The sequence below is a fragment of the Limanda limanda genome, chromosome 21, assembly GCF_963576545.1.
Source record: "Limanda limanda chromosome 21, fLimLim1.1, whole genome shotgun sequence".
Classification (NCBI taxonomy): domain Eukaryota; kingdom Metazoa; phylum Chordata; class Actinopteri; order Pleuronectiformes; family Pleuronectidae; genus Limanda; species Limanda limanda.
This window is the reverse complement of record NC_083656.1, coordinates 18,733,602-18,755,761: the sequence shown is the minus strand read 5'-3', so window position 1 is coordinate 18,755,761 and position 22,160 is coordinate 18,733,602. Positions and strand designations below refer to the sequence as shown.

The following is a 22,160-nucleotide window of genomic DNA, read 5'->3' as shown; positions in this document are numbered from 1 at the left end:
TGTGTATCCGCCTCTCGCCCAAGGTCAGCTGGAATTGGCTACAGCCACCCCACAACTCAATAATGGTTGAATAACCACTATAAATAGATTCAAGGACAAGAGCTTGGGACCAGAAGTCTTCACTTTAACGTAGTCTATTCAAATTGCCATGTCTCTAATGAATCTGTAAGATATTAATTAAGACATGTGATAGTAAGGTTCGTGTCTATCAGAGGCTTCAACTACACTATGTTGTGTGACTGTAAAGTTTGTTTGTGTGCAGCTGGTAAAAAGTAAAACTGCCTCAAATGGAACATTGTCACCTTTTGATCACAACATTAACAGGAAATATCATCTGGTCTCATCCCTCACCTAGTTTGGTGATGCCTATCTCCTGCAGGTCCTCCCAGGTGATGTCTTTGACAATAGTGATGGAGTCGTAGCCGTTGTCGCACAATCTCTTCTGGTACTGAGGAAGTCCAATAACGCTCAGCCACTCCCCCAGGTCCGACTGCCACAACAAACAACAACAGAGACATGATCATCCTGTGTGTTGTGTATTTATATGACTGACCATTTGAGAAGCTAGACACATTTTGTGAACGTAACAATGTGACAAAAGAAGAGTTTTCTCACAGGAGTGTAATCAGGCAGCCACTCAGGGATACTGAGCTTTCCAATCTCCGTAGAGATCTTCTTTCTGTGGCCAGGTTTGGTCACTCCGATGGCTGTCAGGTCCTGGAGAACAGATGGAAACAGCCAGTCAATGAACAACTTAATAATAACAACACAAAATCAGCAAAACAAATAACAGGACAGAGGAAAAATTGAGTTCTCATTTTATTTAACCATCACAGCAGTAAATTGACTGCTTTTATATCATTTGTTTATGACAACTCAATGAGCTTTACACAAATATCCATTCCACAATTGTCACGCTTTTCTGTCACACATCATTCGCACACTTTAATGTTAAGTGTCTTGCTCAAGGACCCTGGGGAGAGGAGTAGCTGGGGATTGAACCACCAACCTTCTGGGTAGTGGACGATCTGACCTTACTTGTCCACGTGTTACCAAAGAGCTATAGAATATAGGATGCTGCTAAATGTCAAAACACAAAATCGTTTTACAAAAAACAACAACATTTCAAATTGTGGAAAAGCCAGGGACAATTCTTCCAGTTTGTATATGAAGTCACAAACATTTGATGGAGGGCAGAAAGTGATTTTCTTCTTCCCAAACCATTATTCATGTCATCAATCCAACTGAAAAACCAAGAGGAGTGTTTATCAAATACCAAAAGTTGTTGCTCATTAGGGAGAACAATGCAACAATTGGATTCTGTCAGATCACAAACAAGAAATGTTGTCCCTCTCTTTTCATAATCTGAACATTGTGTTAAATGTTTTGTAAAATGATTTTAGGAATTTTGAAAAAAAAAAAAACTATGCAAATTAAACGCTGAGCAATAAAAACATCACTCAAAACTCTATTTTAAAGATGTATGGAATGCAGCACACGCTGCACGTTGAATTTCAACCCTCCACTGTGCATTCTTCCATCAAATGCACAGATAATTCCCAGCATCCTGCATACTACAGCAGGGCTATTGAGGCCTGCTGTAGTGTGCAGGACTAGTCAAGTAAGTTTCGATGATATTACTCGGGAAAATATATTAGCATGCTGATTGAGGATTGTTCATCTGTTCATCTAGCCTATTTCCATTCATTTATCCATCAATTGTAAAATATTTTTACAGACGATTCCAATTGTTTGGCTAACTATTTATATCTCTGGCATTGCATTAGTGTTTTTTTACAAACCTTTTTTCTCCTCTTATTCTAGACAACAATGCCACGTGCACTATCTCATGTGTGGAGACATTTCACCCCATCCAATGTAGAAGGAAACGCTGTGTACATTTCCAGTTTATTCCCGTTAATTCCCTTTAATTCCCGTATATTCCGCTAATTCCCGTTAATTCCCATGGAAAGTTTCCAACTTTGAATATTCCCGGAATTTTGTAATCATCAATAATATCATATTCATGCAATTTAAAACTGAGGACTAAATTCAACATTGCCAGCTTCTCTGGCTTTCTACCGCATTGTAAGGTACATTTGGAAACATATTTATCAATTTGGTATTTTCCTTCTTACTGACAATCTTTTATTTTAAATTCACTGTACTTGTCGACCTAGGGTTGAAATGCTTTTCTTCATTTGCTTCTTTGCAGTTATTATTGTAGAAAAATAACCAAGTTAACAAGCTACACCAATAATTGCAAGATGCTCAATGTGACTGTGACACACACCTCTGGGGTCATCCTGCTGATGGTTGGCACATCATATCCTGAGCTGATGAAATTGGATGTGTAGTGCTCCAACTGGAACTCGCACAACCACTGGTAGATGGCCTCAGAGTCCTAACAATAGAGGAGGGAGATGTATGAGACTTAACACACATACACACACACACAAACGCACACACACTAAACTTCCCTCAACTCACCTTGCCCTCCAGAAGGTGTTCTGGTCGTACGAAGCCTTTCTGAGGAGTGCCATTGACCTGCCGGCGGGAGCCACCTACAAAACACACATGATCAATCCCACACGGCGACAGATGCTTTATTTAGTGAAGGAACCACGAAAGGACTGTTGGCAGAGCAGAGACTTAATTAACATGTGTCAGATGCACAAGCAGTGAAGTAATACAAAAACAAACACCACACAGGTGTCTGCAAGTGTGTGTGCGCGTGTTCGGTCTGAACAGTTTTGTTATCTACCTGATCCGAAAGCTCACTGAACACATGACTCATCTCTCAGGCAGGACACATAACCACACATCTCTGAGGAAAGCACCTTTTCCACCATTTTCCGTTTCATTGCTTCCTTTTGTTCAAGGAAATTATTTGACCACACCATTCTCTACGTGACTCTAGCACAGTCTTGTTGGAGTCTCAGTTTTGCTGCTAGGTCTGAAATTAAACCTCCACAGCGCAGGTCAGACAGCATCTCATGAAGAGAGGTATTTGTCCTCAGGGCGAGAAACAAAACTTCATAAACTTCTGGGTTGAGGAGAGAGTCTGCTCTTCACAAAGCCCGACACAGAGGGGAAACAATCAAGTGGGTACAATCCACTCATGTCAATATTATACAAAAATATTAGAATAAAATTCATGAAATGAACTTGTAATTATTTTCATTTTCAACCAGAAGACAGATCCTATTTAATTCTACACTGAAGCTCGGAACATTGAGTTTAATCTTCACTGTTTCCACTTTGTCTCGACATTGTAACAAAAATATTGTAAAATGTTATTTAATGAAAATATAAAATATCTCATCAAATCAGTGCATGACTTCTTACCCTTCAGGAAGAACAAGAGTGGCAGAGCTCCTGATACTTGGCCCTTCATCCTTCCTCCTGATCTCTCACAAATACTTCACACTCTTCCTCAGTTTACTCAGTTAACCTGCTCTTGTATTCTGTCCTTCTTCTTCCTTTAACAGACATGTTTTGCCTCTTTTGCTTCTTTGCCTGTCTCCTCCCCCTGACCACCCCCCCACTCCACTCCTAATTTCTCTTGTTCTTCACTCCTTCGGGCCTCCTTTCTGTTTTTTTACCCCGAGGTAAGCAGTGACCTTTGGCTCCAACTAGCAAATGATTTTGTAATGTTTGCGAAGCCCCCTCTGCAGAAATCAAGGCTTGAATATGGAGAATACCACTGTTTACTGGTTTGTAGTGTTTCCTCAGAAAGGTGGGCTGCGTCACTGGGAGAAGCCAGTCGTTTTATTGGTTTCTGTGGTGACGCAAGGTTAAGTCCATTCTCTCTCCCTCCTTTTCATTTCCTTTCAGTCAGATGCCAGTAAAAACTCAATCTGCAGAACAAATGCACTCGTCTTTCACTGCATTCCTCAGGTGAAGTGATGTTAAAGATCAAGCTGCTCACCACAATGTAAACCTCAATCCTCAAAATGCATCTTAGAGTCAAATAATGAAATGGTGTTTGTTGTCATTATGAGCTTTTTCTTTTGCACAACCATGATTTAGATAGATAGATAGATAGAAGTCAATGTTTTAACCCTTCAGAATAAAAATGAGAGGTACAATGGATTACGAAGACCACTCACCACTGGGTAAAGTGTCTGAGAATTCAAGCATTTGGAGAAAGTAAATTATCATAATAATTAACTTAAATGATAATAGTAACGGAAACAGGGAGAAAAATCTAATTTGAGAAGCAAACACTAAAGTTGTCATATTTCAAGACTTAAATAAAACATTTGTATGAAAGTAAAGAGAAACTGAATACTATTAGAATGAAGTCAAACCCTTAAAAGAAAATGTCATAAACATGACAAGAGAAAACTCTCTTTGATATTTTGAAAAAGGTATCTAGACAGACAAAACACATATCATTTGAATAAACACTGTTATTATCACACTGAGGAAGAAAATGAGTGATATTTCTTTCTGTGACTTACCTGTGGATCCATCAGCCTGTTTGCTGCGATCTGCTCCTGCAAGGTGGATGTGGTCTCCTGATTCACCAGCAGAGGGAGTCAGCTGCATACAGAAAACATGGAGGAAGTTGACATGCAGGTGAACCATTGAAAATATCCACATAGGCAAGTGGATATTAATCCATTATTTTTGAAAAATCACTACTTTATACTAGTGAAAAGAATCTGTCATGTTTCAACAAGAAAAAAATCATTTGAAGACTTGTGATGGAGTGAATTCAAGATTGAGGGATCAAACATCTGACATGCAGTGTGTATTATAGTGTTACAAGAGTATAGAGATCTATGGCTTGAACTTGTTCGCAGGTCATGTTAATACCTTGCCAGTGTCAGCGTTGTGGCGAGTCCCGTTCTGTTTGTGGCTGCTTTCCGAGCTCTGGCCACTACCGGCGCTGCGACTGCTGCCCACACTGCCGGCACTGCCGACACTGTGTCTGTCACCTGAGGGAGAAATGACGGAGGGGAAACAGAAAACAGAGAGAGGTTGTAGGGTAAAATAAGAAGAAGAGAGAGAGCACGACTGTAGCGTGTTATTCACCGACAAAACTCTTTCTTTCTTCCCAAGAGATGGATGAAAAGATTGAGTGTCTATGGGACTAGTGCTGGGAGGCAATCAGTTTAGTTTAGCTTAGCTTAAAGACTTAGGGCAGGTGTAAACAGTGCTGTCCAAAGTGTAATAAACTCAAGTATTATATATTATTTAGAGAAAGGTAAGTAGAACAATTCGTGATTTTTAAAATATTTACATATTGCCCCTTTTAAATGACTTTGTATTTAATAGGAACCAGAGGTTGCATTATTTCTGTCATTATTAAAGTAAAAATGCAAAAATAAAAACTACAACCATACATATCATAACTTACCACTGTATGAAATTATTTTTTAATTTTTAATGTAAAGGCTTCATGGTGGAGGGAAGGCACACAAGCAACCCAAACATTAACTTATGAATCCAGTAAATCAGAAGTAACACAGAATTTAAGACTCTAAATGATGACTGGTCACTTACCATTATGTCCTGCTGCAAGAAAACACCTATGGTTACAGTTACTGGATCATTGAGGGAGCGGATGGCAAGGGAGGTGTCGGGAGTGCGGGTGGGGATTTGCAGGGTGACATCATGAGGTCAAGACTTTGGGATATAAAAGGATAAAGATGGGAATAAGCTTCCTTAAAGCAGCCCTGTTAATCAGAACGGTAGGGGACGGAGGCTGGTGAGGGTCACACAGGGTCAGGGTTTGGGGGGGATTGCAGGGTTTGTTTGGGGCCACACACTCTTACCAGTGGGGGAGCTCCTGAGGACCCAAATGTCCTGAGTGGGGCTAGCAGGACTGCCAGGTGGCACACCTAACAAACACACACACACACTTTAGGTGCACACTCACGGTTGCCCTGCACTCACTGCAGAGCCGGGAGTGGATCTATGACGCCCACCACAGGACTGATGGAGTGGAAGCTAAGATCGGGGGGGGGGTGGGGGGTTGTTTGGAAGGGAAATGTGAAAACCTGGGAGGGCGTGATTGTGTCAAAGGTGGTGAAAAGAAACTCGGACAACAACAGGGGCCGTCGCGCATGTGTGTTTGTGTGTGTGTGCGTGTGTGTACCTGCTGGATCATAGCCGAGGCTGAATGAGTCGTCAGACTGAGGGGTGGAGCCATGGCTTGAGGGCGGAGCTCTGGACGCAAAGTGTTGTCGGTGGCAAGGCAGTGGTGCTTGACGGGAGAGAGTGCCCCCTATGGGTCAGGGAGACAGGTTTGGCTTGAGGTGGACATGCATGAGTGAAGGAAAGTCGATCAAGAACATGCGTGTGTGTGGGTGTCAGTTTGGCGTGCATGCATAGGTATGCGAACACGCTGTAACACCGCGGTGAACGCCACCTTCATTGGAGCCCGGAGACCACACTGTGAACTTCATCACGTGTTCTTGTTTGTTGAGTAGATGGAACAACAGCTGAAAAAGGGCAATTCACTGCAAATCCTCTCTGGTGTTACATAAGAAGCTGCTGAAAGAGAGTGTAAGATCACCAACGACGCAGAGAGGGCTTACTTTGTTGTTGGTCTACGGCTGCTGACACCACTGACATTATCACAGAGCTCAGGCACGCTCGCACACACAAACACACACACACACACACACACACACATTGCTGAGTTTGCATCACAAGCAAAGAGCCTGTCACCGACTTTAAGTCAAACTCTCTTTCTCTTGTATCTTCTCTCGCAAGCATGAGCATGCGCCCACACACAGACACACACACACACAGACACACACACACAGACACACACACACAGACACACACACAGACAGACACACACACACACAGTCACAGCACATAATATCCCAACGTAGACTGTGAGGGTTTTAGCACTGAGCTGACACTCGGCAATCTGGCCATAGTAATCCTATTAATGTGTGTGAGTGTCTAATGTGTGTGTGTGTGTGTGTGTTTGAAGCCTGGCTTGTTGAGGAGCTAGAAGTGATTTATCACGTGCGTGTGTGTATGTGTGTGTGTGTCTATGTATGTTGCTGTTACTGAGGCCCTCACTGTGCTCGTCCCACAGTTTGAATGTCAATGACTTCACGGCTGCAAAACAAACATAGGGCTCATATTTCTTTTATTCTCAGGGATTAAATCTTTACAAGCACGCTGAAGCCTCCAGTGATCACGCATGCCAACATGACACAAAGCACTCGTGTACAAGTGGCGAGATACAGTATATTCTTAGCTCAGATATGACCATTGACCTGGGTCAAGTTAGCCCTGTCACCTCAACCCCCCCAATGAACAAGTCTAATTTGGCCCTGGGCCAGAGTATAACGATAATCTGTAACAAAGCTGTTTTTGTGTACCTGCCCTGTTTTATAGTATTTTTGAATATCATCCAGCAACCTTGTGAAGTATCCCAACTGAAACATACCTGCCTTGTTGCTAATGCTAAGTGCTAAAATACTGATGGTGGCTCCTTCAGTTGTGACTTCAATGTTCACTTGTACCATCAGTGGGACGTGCAGCTACTTCCTGCTGTTACTGTCGAGCCCATTCAGCTCATTCAGTGTTAGAAAACCCAGTGAGAGCAGAGGACTGAGTGGACTCGTTTTAATTGAATTGAGTTGGACCAAGAAGAGAAGCTGGATCTAGAAGAGCGGAGGACTTTCCCGAGTGATGTTCAGACAGGTTTATGGAACACTTAGTGCAAAGGAGGCAACTACTGTGTTGCCAAGCAACCAATGATTTTGTCAGTGTCGGTCAGCTGCAGCTGCTGTGGAGTTGTCCTCATTTTCTCCACATTGCAACATTTTGATTTAAAAGTTAATTATTGCTGCGTGAAGCCTACGCACACCTGCTGTGGTGTCCATGGACTATTAATTATAATTTTTTGTATGGTAAGTTATGTATGTAGGGTAGGCTGAAAAACACATGATTGGAAATCATTGTTTGTTTAAGGTGGAGAAAACGTATATGCTTTGAAATACCAATGCATTTATACCTGGTGGCCGAAGAATATTTTATTCTTTAATTTATTTAAAAAAAAATGTTCATGTCTTTCTCATATTTTGAAACCCATGTTAATAAGCTGTTAAATTCTTGTTACTTTGTACAGAAACATGCTTCCGTGGACTGGTCTGTCCTTTCTTCATGTAAACATTGTATTTGTACCTCATTGCATCTTAAGCCGTTTTCAGACACGAAGTCCGAACTGAACAACACAATCAATAAAGTAGAGGGTCCAGGTCAGATGTGCAACAACAGAAAAACAGGAGCATTCAGGTGAGGGTTGGCTGCTGGGGAGAACAGGCAGGACATAACGTATGAATTCTGCTGCAGAAAACACATGGTATGTTCACAGCATATCAACATTGGCACTACGCGTTTTTCCATTTTCCCGTCCGTCACATTATCGCAGTAAATCCTTCTGACATTTTCTTGTTCTATTCCCACATGGGCTCACCAGAGTGCTCGCAGGGAAAACTCTGAACTAAAAGTCTGTGCCGATGTTGTGTGCGTGTTGTTAATTGTCTACCTGCTCGTCTGCTGAGGACCTCCACCACTGAGGGCGGGAAGAAGCCCACTCGGTCCGTCCCCCGCTGCGTGTCGTGGACGTGACCTTTCCACCGGCCGTCTGCGTGCTGCTCCACCACCTGACACCAACAAATCATGAGCATCAGCTGAGACCTGCGTGTGTCACTGCAACCAGCATTACCATTGCAACACTGCACAATCCCTAGACTTCTATAGAATATAAACAATCCCTGTAAAACAATGCAATAGTAACTATTAGATAATTAACATGACAAAGTGAAGGCCTAAATTGTAGTGGAACATTCTCCCTTTGTCAACTGTGCATCGACTCTTAAGAATGCATGTCATGCGTGCGACTCCTCCAGGCATGCTTTTAAAACCATAATGAGAGAGCCAATGAGAATACAGATTATATTCATTGTGAGTGTTAACAAAATACCACGTCTGCCCGCCTTCTCACACAGTACTGCACAACAACGCACAAGTTCATACAGGAGTCAGGGTCGTTACAAAGACTTGTATCAAGATATCAAAATACACATCGGTAAGCATGTAAACACACAAATGTTCACCCACGTGAATTAGTGCAAAACTCCTGCTTGTGTGCGTGGAGGAGGTGAGCAAACACCGGTAATGAGAGAGTGACGGCAACAAGTCTGTGCCCGTTTCTGTGCTGTGTTCTCCCGCTCAGAGTAGAGGAAATGATTCCTGCAACATCCCACACCAATCCACCACAACAAAGTCTGCATCATTTAATCCTCACACTGCCTGTGATTCCTCTGCCACTGAAAGAAGCAGCCGCAAAAAGGAAGAGAGGGAATTTTAGCCCAAATGATTTTCTCAGCAGCTGCCAAGGACATTATATATACACTGTAGATAACTCCTACAAATAGAGCTGTGTAGATATGTGTATCATCAGTGTTGCTGCAATTCCCCTATAGTAGCAAACGTTACCAGAGCTCATGCCTTATATTTTATTTTAAATTAGATCACTTAACCTGAAACATCAGGAGCAAACTTGCAATGTTTTTGAAACTTTCTGTCATCTCATTTAACAGATGTGTTTTGTTCACAATGACTCAGAACACACATCATGTTGTCCTCTGTAATTTCTTTTCTCTCTGACTTAATCGTTTATCGGCTAAAGATCAGGCAGAGCAGTATCTTTGTTCTTTGAGATGATGATCAAACAGTTGACAAATTCTTGGTCGACAGACATGACAGCTCACGTGTTGGACCCGGATAAATTACAGCTCATTGTCTTTCATAACTTGTGTGGCAGAGGTTTCTGGAAGGTGCTGTTGACATCCGCCACAACCACAGCGACATCAATAGTTTACAGTCGTGCTCCTCCAGAGGTAATATCTGAAAATGGTTTGTGTAACCCATGTTAACGGGTTCTGCCTGAGTAATTTTTTCAATACCGCTGAAAAAGTGTAGAGCACTTAAATTCACTGCCACCGTCTCCTGCTTAATGTCTCAGTGCTAAAATATGTTTCTGCTTCATAAATAAATAAGGCAGGTAAGGAGCCACTGTTCACAACTTATCTGTTTATCTAAAGCAGCAGTGTGAGCATGCTGAGGAAACTCATCAAGCAAAACCAAGAATGCTGCAGGGTGACCCTCCTGTTTCTTGTGGTAGACGGCCAAAAAAGGGACCTGCTCCAACAAACATAAACAACGCAGACAAAGACGTGTACCATAATGAGCTCTCCAGCCCGGAGGTTAAGAGCCGTGGGGTCGTGGAGGTTCCAGTAATCCTTCACCGCCCTGACCTGTAGAGAACTTGATGCCTCTGCAAAGACACAGATAGATATAGAGTCACATCATCTGCTTATTTTACTACTTATTTTTACACCTTTTCTCTGCCAATTATCATCCATTCCCTGTCTCTGTCTAAACCAATAATACAAATTTCACGGAAGCACTAATATCAAGCACTGTATCAAACACACATTGTTACGAGAGCTACTCACCTCTGAGCAGCTGTTTGATTTCCCTGCTGGCTGTGGAAGTGGTGAACTGGTTGACGATGTCCAGAGCTGTCTGGTTGTAAGTGTTGCGCATGTTCACGTTGATGCCAGCCTAAATACACACACACACACACACACACATTAGGATCACTGTGGGTGAGATGCACTTTTAAAACAAGCCCTCCCTTAAAAGCCTCCCTCCTTCATTAAAGAATAACACTGTGTGCGGTGTGAAGGTTTGAGCTTTGTCTCTCTGCATCTTCAAAATAAAAATAGCACGGTCAGCCTTCGAAATCCCACATCAGCTGAACTGAACATATATTTGTGTCGTCTTTGCTTTCTTCACAACCCTGAAAAAATAAGTGGTGTAGACAGTTGATGAGCTGATGGATTTTCACTTACATCAAGCAGCAGACGCACAACTTCAGTTTTGCCGTAGAGGGCAGCTTCATGCAGCGATGTTCCCGCTTTGGTGGATCTGTTGATGTCAATACCAGCCTTCAGCAGCAACCTATGAAATCAAATCAGAAACATGTATGTGTAAGAGCCGGGGGAACTCTCACAAACAGATTTAGATTAGTCCACTAGACTGTTGCAGACATCTGCAAAATCTCATTAAGACCTATACGCCCCCACTTATCAACCCACCCCCACACACGAGATAACTGATGCTTCTCCGGTCCTGTCAGATGTAGGAATGCTGATGGCGTTGGATCCAGAGAATTGTACACGCGGAGGAGGAGAAGGTCCTGGACTCGCTATGTGAAGGTTGCATCAGGTTATGAAGATGTAAACAACACTGAAACTCTACTTTCAAGTTATTATCCAGCTTCATGCGTGTGCACGATGTTTTCTTTTCTGTGCATGTTAACTGCAAGCACATTCAGGTCACAGGACACTATTCTTCTGTATCTGCTTTCTTCAGAGTTACAGTATGTATCCAGCTGTCAGACTAATTGGAGTTAGACATAATAAGTCACTGTGTTAAAGCATCAGTTACAGGCTACATAGCAACAAGGAACATGGAGACAACATTGTGGTTTTTGAAAAAGTCTTATGGCCACTTAAAGTGAAAAACAATAGTGTTTGAGATTAAAGAGATAATATTACCAGAATAAAGTTGGAATTTAACAAGAAAAAAACTAAATAAATAAAAAAATGTTTTGGGGAAATACAAGTAGAATTTCTGCTTGCCCGAATTTCACTCTGGATCCAAAATCTTGAACAAATCTCTTGAGACACTACGACACCACTTTGAATAGGCAAATCTGTGTGGTCCTTTCTTCAGACTAGAATGTTTCTTTCCCAATCTTTTCAAAGTCCTGATACTTATGATGTGTAATATTACTTTATTCTTGTACATTTCCGACTTTTTTCTTGTAACATTAAAGACAAATTCCAATAATATTGCAACTTAAACTTGGGCTCACATCTGCTTGACATCTGTTATCAGGGCAACTGTTAGTTTAAAAAAAAGAGTTTCAGAATAGTTGGAACGCTATGAGACGATGATGAAATTATTACTTTAGGGCAAAGAATCATGAATTTTTCTCACAAATTCAGCAAAGTCAATATTATATGAGACATAACTTGTAATTTTATAACAATCCGTAGTATTACGAAAGTGAGTGGAAATTGTGCTTGAACTGTGTGTGGGTAAAAAGCCTACTGGTGACTAATGACATGTAAATGTAGCTTCACATGACAAGATCTTCACATGCCCTCCTTAGGGCACCTAAGGAGGATAGATAGGAGAAATCTTAACACGTGATGCAGTGTGATGAAAAAAGGAGACTGAAGCGAACCTTTTGTAATCGGCAGCTTCTCCCTTTGCTCAGCAGCAGCAGTGTTAATCTGGCTGATGTGAAACTTTGAGAAGGCTGAATGTCTGAAATGTCTGTCATTAAGCCTAGACTTCTTCTCTGTGCTGCAGATAAGCAGTTGGTTTACGTTCATACTATATATTCTACAGAAACTGCACTGCGTGTAGTGGCATGCCATCAGGATAAGCAGGGCAAACAGTGCTAGACTTGTTAAAGGGATAGTTCACCCACACATGTAAATTCACTCAGAAAGTGGTAAACAGTGTTGCAGTCAAATTCAATACAATTAAGGTAACTGGTGACCACTTCTTCAAATGTAAAAAAAAAACAAAAAGCCCAGACATTAAAATTTGACTTGAAACGGTGTCATTTAAACCATTTCTTAAAGTCTAAATGTCCACTACCTTACGTAGTGATGCTATCGCGAACGTGAACGTGGCTCCAAGGAAAATATCAGTAGTTTCTAGCAATGCTGTTAACACCTGAAACTCCAAAAGTATTTTGTGGACCCTCCATCAGCATAGGGGTGAGTAGATAATAAGGGAATTTTCCTTTTTTTGTGAACCAGAAGGCTAAAAGCAGACATAAGTACGCCAATATGGAGGAGAGGGGTGAGCAGCATGTTGGGGACTTGCTGACTAGTTTATCGCACACGTTGAACATTTCCCCACACAAAACACAAACAGCGATGTCTTGTAGGTGTTTTACTTCCAGGCAACACTTTGGCTAACCTCACTAACAGCTACAGTCTCTATATTGAAGCAGAATTCACTCCAGTCAATGCTCTCAACACAGACTGTTTCCCTACAGGAAACTAAAGCCTATACTGAAATGGGATTGGTCAAATTAGAGACAGAAACTAGAAGGCTTCCAGCCCAAAAATAATGCCGCTCCCCTACAGATAAGCATTCTCATGGAGAATCTGTTTATTGAAATGATGGTATTGCACACAATTCTATACATATGTGCAGATGTGTGTGGAAACTATCCTCACAGATTAGAAAATTGTGATTTGCCATCTCTGTGTAAGATCTGCAGTAAATTCGAGAAGTTTCAGGTAGAATATTGTGACACATGTGGTGCAGCATCTTCAGGGACATTTCAGCATGTAAGAAGTGTGTGTGTGTGTGTGTGTGTGTGTGTGTACTGGGTGTGAGAGGGTGAGGCTGCAAACCAGAACAGAGAGTACAAAGTTGAGCAGTACAGCTGTAAACAAGCAGTGAAATGCATGTGCAGTTTACGCTGTTTCTCAATAAGTACAAGACCCAGGCCAAGATTTCTGTGAAGACATATCATGTGAGGTCACAGGGATCTTGAACTGTGACCAACAAACACTAGCCCTGGTGTTCCTGCGATATTGTTTTCACAAGAGTGAGACAGACAATGTGAAAACATAATGCCTCCAGCTGCGGCTGTTGCAGGCACAGAGGCATAAAAACTAAGTAGAAGTCTGATGCATAAGTATGGCAGTCTTTTAAGAGACATAAATCCCTTAGTGGGAGATTGCAGGGAAATTCTGCTGAGTAAACTCTGAATAAACTTCTATTACTATTCAACATTCCAGTTCAGGGGAGGCAGATTGGAGGATGAGGAGGGCGTAGCAGAAGTCTCCTGATAATTCAGCGAGGATGGGAGTCGTTAGCTGCATGTCTGAGAGGCAGGGTGGAGTGACTTGGCTAAGTACATATTTTCACATTTGCTGGCTTAGAAAACACCAAGTCCCTATAAGCTGCCTGAAGAGTGTTAAGACGCATTCTACAGAGTGGTATGTTGCAGCTGGAGATTGACGGGGTTTGCTACCTGAGGAGAAATGTTTAGGACCTGCAGCTGTGCATCAAGGACTGACACACATGTTTTCTGTGTGGTATCAATCATAGTAGCAGTATTCATTATAAGATCAGTGGTAGTAATTGCACCAGCAAGAGTCCAAGCAGTTAGTACTGTGGGTAGTTGTAAAGGGGATGTAAAGTAATAGTAGTAGTGATAGCACTGACGGCTCTAATCATAGCTATAGTGTTAGAAATAGTTGTCGCCAAACTAGTGGTGGTTTAAGTGTCACTAGTAGCTGTATAGTACTGTCATTGGCAGCAGTAGTTGAAGTAGTTGTTTTAGCTGGAGTGCTGTTACTATATAGTCATTTCTATAAACAGACTTTCCATGTGAATAAACAGAATCTGTGGGTGAAGGACAACATTTTGGGGTGGAAAGCCCTCTGGTTTGCATTTGAAGTTTGCCTGCTCAAACGTTTGAGCAGGAAAGTACAGGTAAACAGTCCATGTGGAGAGCAAAAGACTCAGAACACATTGACTAAAATGCATCAGCCGGAGCCCCCAGAGGCTAATTCGTCATCAGACGACAGCCAATAAGCTGTGAGATTACCGTATAGTGGCACCAACAGCAGTGTTGGGAGTAGCATTAGCAATAGTATACGTTGCAGTAGTATCAGCAGTAGAAATTATATAAGTTCCAGTAGCAGCAAAGAAAAAATAGAGCTGCTTTTAGATGCAAGCTGAAATGAGGACAATCTCCGCAAATGGCTGTATGTTAGAACACAAATGTCTGAGTGAGAGGATCCAGACATTGTCCAGAGTTTCTCCTGCTAGCCCCCTGGTGAAAACTCCAGATAATGTCCGTGCCCATGCTGGAATAGAGCAGGAGATCCTCTGCAGGATTCACCACGAGCATGTCGGTGTGTTGAAGACGGTTCCGTTGATGACCCAATTGTTGGGACGTTCTGAGAGTTCGTGCCCAAAAACGGCCTGGGTGACTCTAGTGGGGAGTGCAGCGCTAGTATAAGTAATAGTAGCAGTCCACAAGTTGTTGTATAAGGAGCAGTCATATCTGAGATACCACCAGGTGTAGTAATAATAGTATTAGTAGTGGTATTGATAATTGTTGTAGTAGCAGTCTAAGCACAACTAGTTAGTAGTAGGACTCAGAGTAGTAGTAGCAATGGTTGCAACAGTAGTAGTTGTAATTGCTTTAGCAGTAGCACAGGTTGCAGCTGCAGTAATATATTATTAATAGTAGCAGTAAAAAACTATTAATGTGGCAGATGTAGCATAAGTATCACTGGCAGAAGTAGCAGTATTGTTAGTTGTAGAAGTATTAGTAGACGATATAGGAGCAGTAGAAGTAGTATCAGTAGAAGAGCAAGGAGCTGTAGTAGTGGCCATAACAGTAGTGGTATTAGTAGTAGTAGTGGTAACAGTAATGTAAAGGATGGACTGGTGGTAGCAGCAGTATTGATGGCAGCAGTAACAGCTGTATTGGCAGTAGCAGTAGTTGAAGTAGAGAGAAGCTGTCAGAGACATGAAAGGGTAGACAGATGTCTATTACAGTGCAGACCGCTCCTTCCTGTCATCTTACTTGATGATGTCTTTGTGTCCATTCCTGGATGCCAGGTGGAGGGGGGTAGTGGTTGGAGAGTCGAGGCAGTCGAGCCCTCCGTCCCCTTCTAGCAGCGCCGTCACCATGTTACTGCTCAGCAGCAACTGAGTCACCTAAAGACAAATCAAACACGTCAAAATGAAGAGTTGGCTTTAAGAAAAGCAGAGTGGCAGAATTGGGGCAAGACTTAACGAGTTAGCGACATATCAATATATATGCAAAACCAAGCTAGATTGGGTGACTTGTGCTGTATATGGGGTCAACGTAGTGCAGAGAAGCTTATCCGCTACTCAGCAGCTGTCCAAGGGTACAACACACACATACACACACAGAAGCACACATAGACAGACACACAGACAGACAGACACACACACACACACACACACACACACACACACACACACACACACACACACAGACACACACACACACAATGGGTCAGAGCCCCGGGTTTCTGTTCTTTCAAAGCCAAACTACAAACTTATACCAGATGAGAGAACATTTTAACAGTCATGGTAAGAGTGTGTATGTGTGTGTCTAATTCTGAATTATAGGGCCAGCTACACATGTCACAGCCAAGCTTATCCACCAGTGTGACAGACATCGGTGGATATGTGTGTGAGTGTGTAAGTGTGTGTGGATCGAAAAAGACCGACTGAAGTCTAAGGCCCTTTCATCAAAGAAGCTTAGTTTATCTGGGTTGCTTTATCTAAGCCGTAGTTCATGTTTGAGATGTTTAACGATCCCATCAGAAAAGGACTAAAAGGGATGTTTTCACTTGTAAATAACTGGATTAGAATAACTACATGAATGAAGCAAATCATTTCATGGAGGTTAAGTCTCCCAGTTTCTCAATGAAAAGAGCTGCAATAAGACAACATTCTCCATATGGCACTGGTTCTCTATAGAGGCCTGGAAATAGTTTATTAAAATCAAACAGATCAAACCGGTCTCCTTCCAGAAGCCTTTTAAAGACAAACTGACTAATTCAGATCAGATGTGGTTGCATTTTCATTATCATTTACATTTTGTTGTATTATCATTATTATTATATGGTTTCGAATATGATTATTTTATTTATTTATTTTTGTGCATCCTGTTGTACGGTTTCATTTTAATAAATAAACCAATAAACAAATTTACTCTCTCATCACATTTTTATATTCATAATTTTGAATTAGTAATTAATATTATTTAATTATATTACATCAGCCTCATCTTGTATTATTCTATAGCACTTTGTATGTGGAAAATAAGATATGTATGGTTTCTGTGTATAAACATTGTTTCTCTTGCACCTACGTTTTGATATTGATGATGCTGACGGGACACACATCAATCTTATCAAACTAAGTCTGTCAAATACATTGTGTGGATTGTACAAAATGGCAAAAACGTACTTTTTAAATGAAATATCAACATTCTTATGTGTTACAAAATGAATAACATATGCACACACACACAAACTTCTCCACAAATGTTTTTATACCTTCAGTCTCCCAAACTCACAGGCCAGATCTAGAGGAGTCTTCTTCGCCTTGTTCGTCATGCAGGGGTTCGACTGATGCTGCAGCAACATCTCAGACTGAGAGTGAAAGAGAAAACAAGAACAACATAAGTGACATCACGTCATGTGTGTCACATTCCAATCTTCCCAAAACATTGAGTGTGTGTGTGTGTGTGTGTTGATTTCTTTTTTTTCTTTGAAGAGAAGTTAAGGAACACGATACCTCTAGTCCAGCCTGTGTCAGTATTACCATGGAGGTCAGGACTGGCTATGGCTTACATGTTGTTGTGTGTGTCAGTGTGTGAATATGTGCATCTTTCCGTTAAGACATTCCAGGAGCCCAACAGATGAGGCTGGAAGAACGGAATGTGTGTGTTCAGAGCCTGTAGACCCTGGTGAAAAACCTGTGGCACTGCATTAATGGTATTACTGGTATTGTTGGTGGACAATACAGGCTGAGACACAAAGGGGGTAGATTTCAGTGAAATGTGAGGACTGGCAGTGCCTTGAAACTTTGCCTTTGGCTGCTGAGGTGCGTGCACTCACCACCTCATAATGTCCATACTGAGCGGAGAGGTGTAACGGTATCTGTCCATCATGGGAAGAGGAGTTAACTGAAGCGTTGGCTCTTAGCAACAATAAGACAGAGTCGGCTTTACCCTGCCATGCTGCATAGTGGAGGGGACGCATGCCTAGAGACAGGAACAAGAGGATCCAATGAGATAAGAGAGAAAAGACAGTGAGATGTGCAATACCGATCATAGATGTCAAAGTTAATTTACTAGTCACAGGGTGAGCAAGCCTGCCTGTGAAAACAGTTGTCATATGTCCTCTGTTGCTCTGACAGAGCTTTGGTGATGTCATTTGACATCACCAGGGCTATCAGGTTATCTTGGTTTAGGCTTTGACATTACACATTTTTAACAAAAATATGAGTCACAAAGTTGGGGCGTGACGTTTGAAAGATGTCTCTGTCTACCAAGTAAACTAATATAAGAAGAAGAATTAATAATTTCCAAGTCTGTCACTCGACTGGACCGGTATGGTCCTCAAGACATTAATGTCGTCATCCACCAATGTACATACGGACCTCTATGCAGACCCCAGAATCTGTGACCAGGCTGACTGTAAGCGTAGACTGTAAATGTGCCACGTACATTATATCCACCTACTGGAATGTGGGATCAGCTATGCATGCATGGACCCCCAATTAAGAATTAATGGAACCATGCGCCATGTACGTGTGACCAGACCGGGTACACAACTCTCAGCGGACATGGAATGCAGACAGTATGGTCAACCCTTTGAGCTGTATTGTGTAGGATGTACTGTTTTAGAGGCTCATTTCATACTAGACTAGAAGTCAGGATATCTGTACTTCTGCACCTCCAATTTTGAGCATTAATTAAAAAAATATTATTAAACCAAGGAGATTGTGTTTTCATTCACGTCAGATTGTTTTGTCTTTTAATTTGTCAACAGTACAGAAATGATTTGACACCTAACTATGTGGAGCGATGTGGCCTGGGCCAGAGATGAACCCATTACATTTTTGGTGTGGATCCAGTTATATAGGCGGCTCCAGGAACTGTATATCACTTTCCATAACATTGAAAGATTGACATTTTCAACAATCTCTGAGTAAGTAAGGTTTCGGCTTTGATGTATTGCAATTTATGGTGTTAAGATCAATGAGTGCGTGCAGTCTGGGGCCGATCCAGATAATAATCCAGATCTGACAAACATGTGCAGGATTGTTCAGCCTCGACGGAGATATGCGCTCTACTGAGTGTCATTTCAGTTTACTTCCCCATCATCACCTAAATGTAATGCTAAATGGTTTGGACAAAAATGGAGCACTACTGCACGGAGGGATACGACAGAGATTTGCATATGCACACAATGCATGCAGATAAACATGAATTGTTCGTTTTGACATTTTCCAGTTGACGGAAGAAAAATGTCACCTTCTCATTTCAATAGATAAAACCAGATCATTTTGAAACTCGCCATTTATTTGATCCTCTAACTCTGAAAGGGAACAATGGAAGAGATAAATTGCTCACTTCATAATTTCCCAACTGAGGGTATACATTTCATCTTGCTGCTCTGATTAATTACTACAGAGTCGGATAAATCTCCACACAACTCGCCTTGGGAAGTAGTTAGTAAACTTACAGTGGGCTCACTCATGAAATGACTGCTTTTGCTGTGGAATATAGTGCCTCAGCTCTCCTTCCCTGAGGGGTTAATGTCGTATTTCATTTAAGTGTAATACTTTTCTCTGACATAAGCAATTTTTATTTTCATGGTGAGGCTGCTGTTACAGGCTGCAGGAAACCTTCGAGTACGAAAATGTGACAAGTTGGCATGCAAGCGGTAAAATTAACATTAATAGAAAGAGTAACTATTTGAATCTATCGCTGACCTCACAGGCATCAGAGATTTGGTTACGAGTCCTGTATAACTCTTGTCTGGGCAGCTGAGATGCCACTCCAGCAAAAATTCGACTAAATCTGTTCCACTTGAGGTCTGGAGATATTTGTCGCTGCACTGCTGTCAATGAATGGCAGGCAGACTTCAAAGTAAAACATATTTATTCATATGAGTCCAACTTATTTTCAGCTGAGAGTGTCAGAAAAGCTATTGAGAAAGTTTCAGGGTTGATTAAACCTCAACTGACTTCTCAGACATAAACTTTTTTCTTTTTTCTAAGTTATGGGCTAGTCTGGGGACAGTGGTTCAGCTGGTTAACATCTGCATCATTCTACCGTTGATGTCCTTGATGTCCACCGTGGCCTGGGCCTCCAGCAGCAGGGACAGCAGCTCCGTGGTTCCTGTCAGAGCAGCATGGTGCAGGGCAGAGAAGCTGTAGATGAGACAGAGGTAGGGGAAGGAGGGGGAAAGACGTGAGACAGAAGGGAGGAAAGAAGGAGTGGGGTTATAAATCACACTGAGATGATAGGAGTGTTTGTTTCTGTGTCTGTGTGCGAGTTCATCTAAGCGATAGAAATTAAATGTGCGTGTGTTTGTCTCCGGTTGTCTGTCAGATTGCAGCAGGGAGAAATTAAAGACATAAATTCTTGGCAACAAGTTTTCTTTCGCTTGGAGCGACACAGACAACGTGAGTGTTCTAGGGAATGTAACCCTCCGAGGCAACACACGAGCAGAGCCAGAGCTAAAACACACCTCCATCAAGTCGGAAAACAAAATAATAACTAACGTAGAGGGGGGGGGGGTGCTTTCAGGTGAATTCGCACAGCCTCAGGACCCGAGCTCCCGGGCAACAGCGGTGATAAACAGCTCGGGTACACTTGAGGAGAGAATTTACTGTGATAGTCTCAGCACATAATGATACTTTCACTGGAAGCAGCACCGACAAACAAACATTCTATCATGCTGTATGTTTCCGTGAACGCCGTAGCTCATGTTGTAATGTAAGGTATTGTGAAACTTGTCTCAGTTAGGGTTGGATACCCAACTCTGCCCTTTTAAGTGGACCAACCAAATTATGTTGCTCCAAGTAATTACGGGTACACTTTAAATTAAACAGTGTCACATTTGTGTTAGTTAAACTGGGGTTAAACAGCTGCAGTGTTCGAGCTGCAACAGACAAAAGCTGGCCGGGGCAACAAGTCTGACCTGAGGAAACAGAGCATCCCCAGCTACATTAGCAGGTCTACAGCCAGTACCACAGAAGTTGAACCCTCCATGGACAATGAAACATTGAGAAGTTTGATCAATTAGACGGTTGGATTCAATTATTGTTGGACATAACTGGGGCTTTCTTCCCGCTGCATGGTTGATTGCTTCAAAACACTGAAATCCTCTTCACGCCCTGATTGCCATCCATGAATAAAGTTGTGCGTCTGTGGCCCTCATAGGACTGTAATAAACACAACCAATCACTTCATCCTAACCGACCTGTGTAGCTGTGCTCACACTACACATGACAAGAGTCTTCAGCCAGAGACACATACCCCGTCTCGGAAAAGTCAACTTCTAGCAGATGCTAGACAGTTCACGTTCATGTGTTTTGGGTGCATAGCTTTGACGAGAGGGCCGTTGGGAGGGGGTGAGAAGTATCAGTTGCTCATTTTCAGAGAAGCCTGCTCTTGTTTGCTTTTCCAGGATCGCCACACAACATCTTTACCTTTTGCACAATCAGCAAATGGCTGTGTCCAAAATTCCTTACCATGCTATTAAATACACTAAAACAGCATGTGGGATTGTTTTTATCACGTCTTAAACCTAAGTATGAAGCCAATAGTACGTAAATAGCAGAGTATTTATGGGGATATATAACAGAATGCACTGTGGTTGTGCAGACAACAACAACAACAACAAAACAGAGAATGTTGCACCTATAGAGAGAGTAAAGCAGTACAGCTGAATTCCTGGTACAGGTAACTGGTAAAGCTAATGAACTCTCTTTACCTCTACAGGCTCACAACATGGATTTAACTGCTGTTAAGAAATAAGGGACAACTGCAGACAGTAAAGGGGGACATTTTTACAGACAGAATAATACAACTTTGCCATTGTGTTGCTTTTGGACATAGAAAAGGTAACTCACAACCAAAAACAGAAATGGACCTGTTTAGACCTGGTTTTAACATCTGTCTCAGGTGCTCTGATTGTAATTGCAGGTATGAACCCACACAAGACGCATTGAGACCGCATTTGAGATTCATTCACTCAGACCTTATTCCGAGGTGGTCTGCTTATTTTTATTCTTCTCTTTTTGTCAGATACATTAAGGATCAACAGAGATTTTCATTATATTTTTACTTTATTTCAAACAAACAAAAGACGTACCGTTCATAGTCAGACTGCTAAAAACATTGCATTTGGAAACAATGTAGCTACATGTATATTTGTGTGTGGAGCAAGGAAGTGAAATTCGATCACAAGTGGTCACTCGAGACACATTCTAATGCC

The 22,160-nt window shown here is 41.9% G+C and overlaps 1 protein-coding gene across 1 annotated transcript in view; it reads right to left on the bottom strand.

The window, feature by feature from the left end:
- LOC133028129 (caskin-2-like) overlaps positions 1 to 22,160 on the bottom strand; it is a 52,185-nt gene that overhangs the window by 6,008 nt on the left and 24,017 nt on the right. The window contains exons 4-18 of the mRNA XM_061095323.1: positions 19,991 to 20,088; positions 17,766 to 17,911; positions 17,202 to 17,297; positions 15,692 to 15,825; positions 10,902 to 11,010; positions 10,503 to 10,611; positions 10,227 to 10,321; positions 8,528 to 8,645; positions 6,110 to 6,238; positions 4,825 to 4,946; positions 4,467 to 4,548; positions 2,491 to 2,564; positions 2,294 to 2,404; positions 616 to 717; positions 352 to 490 (exon numbers count right to left, since the gene is read on the bottom strand). Coding sequence (XP_060951306.1) covers positions 352 to 490; positions 616 to 717; positions 2,294 to 2,404; positions 2,491 to 2,564; positions 4,467 to 4,548; positions 4,825 to 4,946; positions 6,110 to 6,238; positions 8,528 to 8,645; positions 10,227 to 10,321; positions 10,503 to 10,611; positions 10,902 to 11,010; positions 15,692 to 15,825; positions 17,202 to 17,297; positions 17,766 to 17,911; positions 19,991 to 20,088 — 1,664 coding nt within the window. The remainder of the gene's footprint in view (positions 1 to 351; positions 491 to 615; positions 718 to 2,293; positions 2,405 to 2,490; positions 2,565 to 4,466; positions 4,549 to 4,824; positions 4,947 to 6,109; positions 6,239 to 8,527; positions 8,646 to 10,226; positions 10,322 to 10,502; positions 10,612 to 10,901; positions 11,011 to 15,691; positions 15,826 to 17,201; positions 17,298 to 17,765; positions 17,912 to 19,990; positions 20,089 to 22,160) is intronic.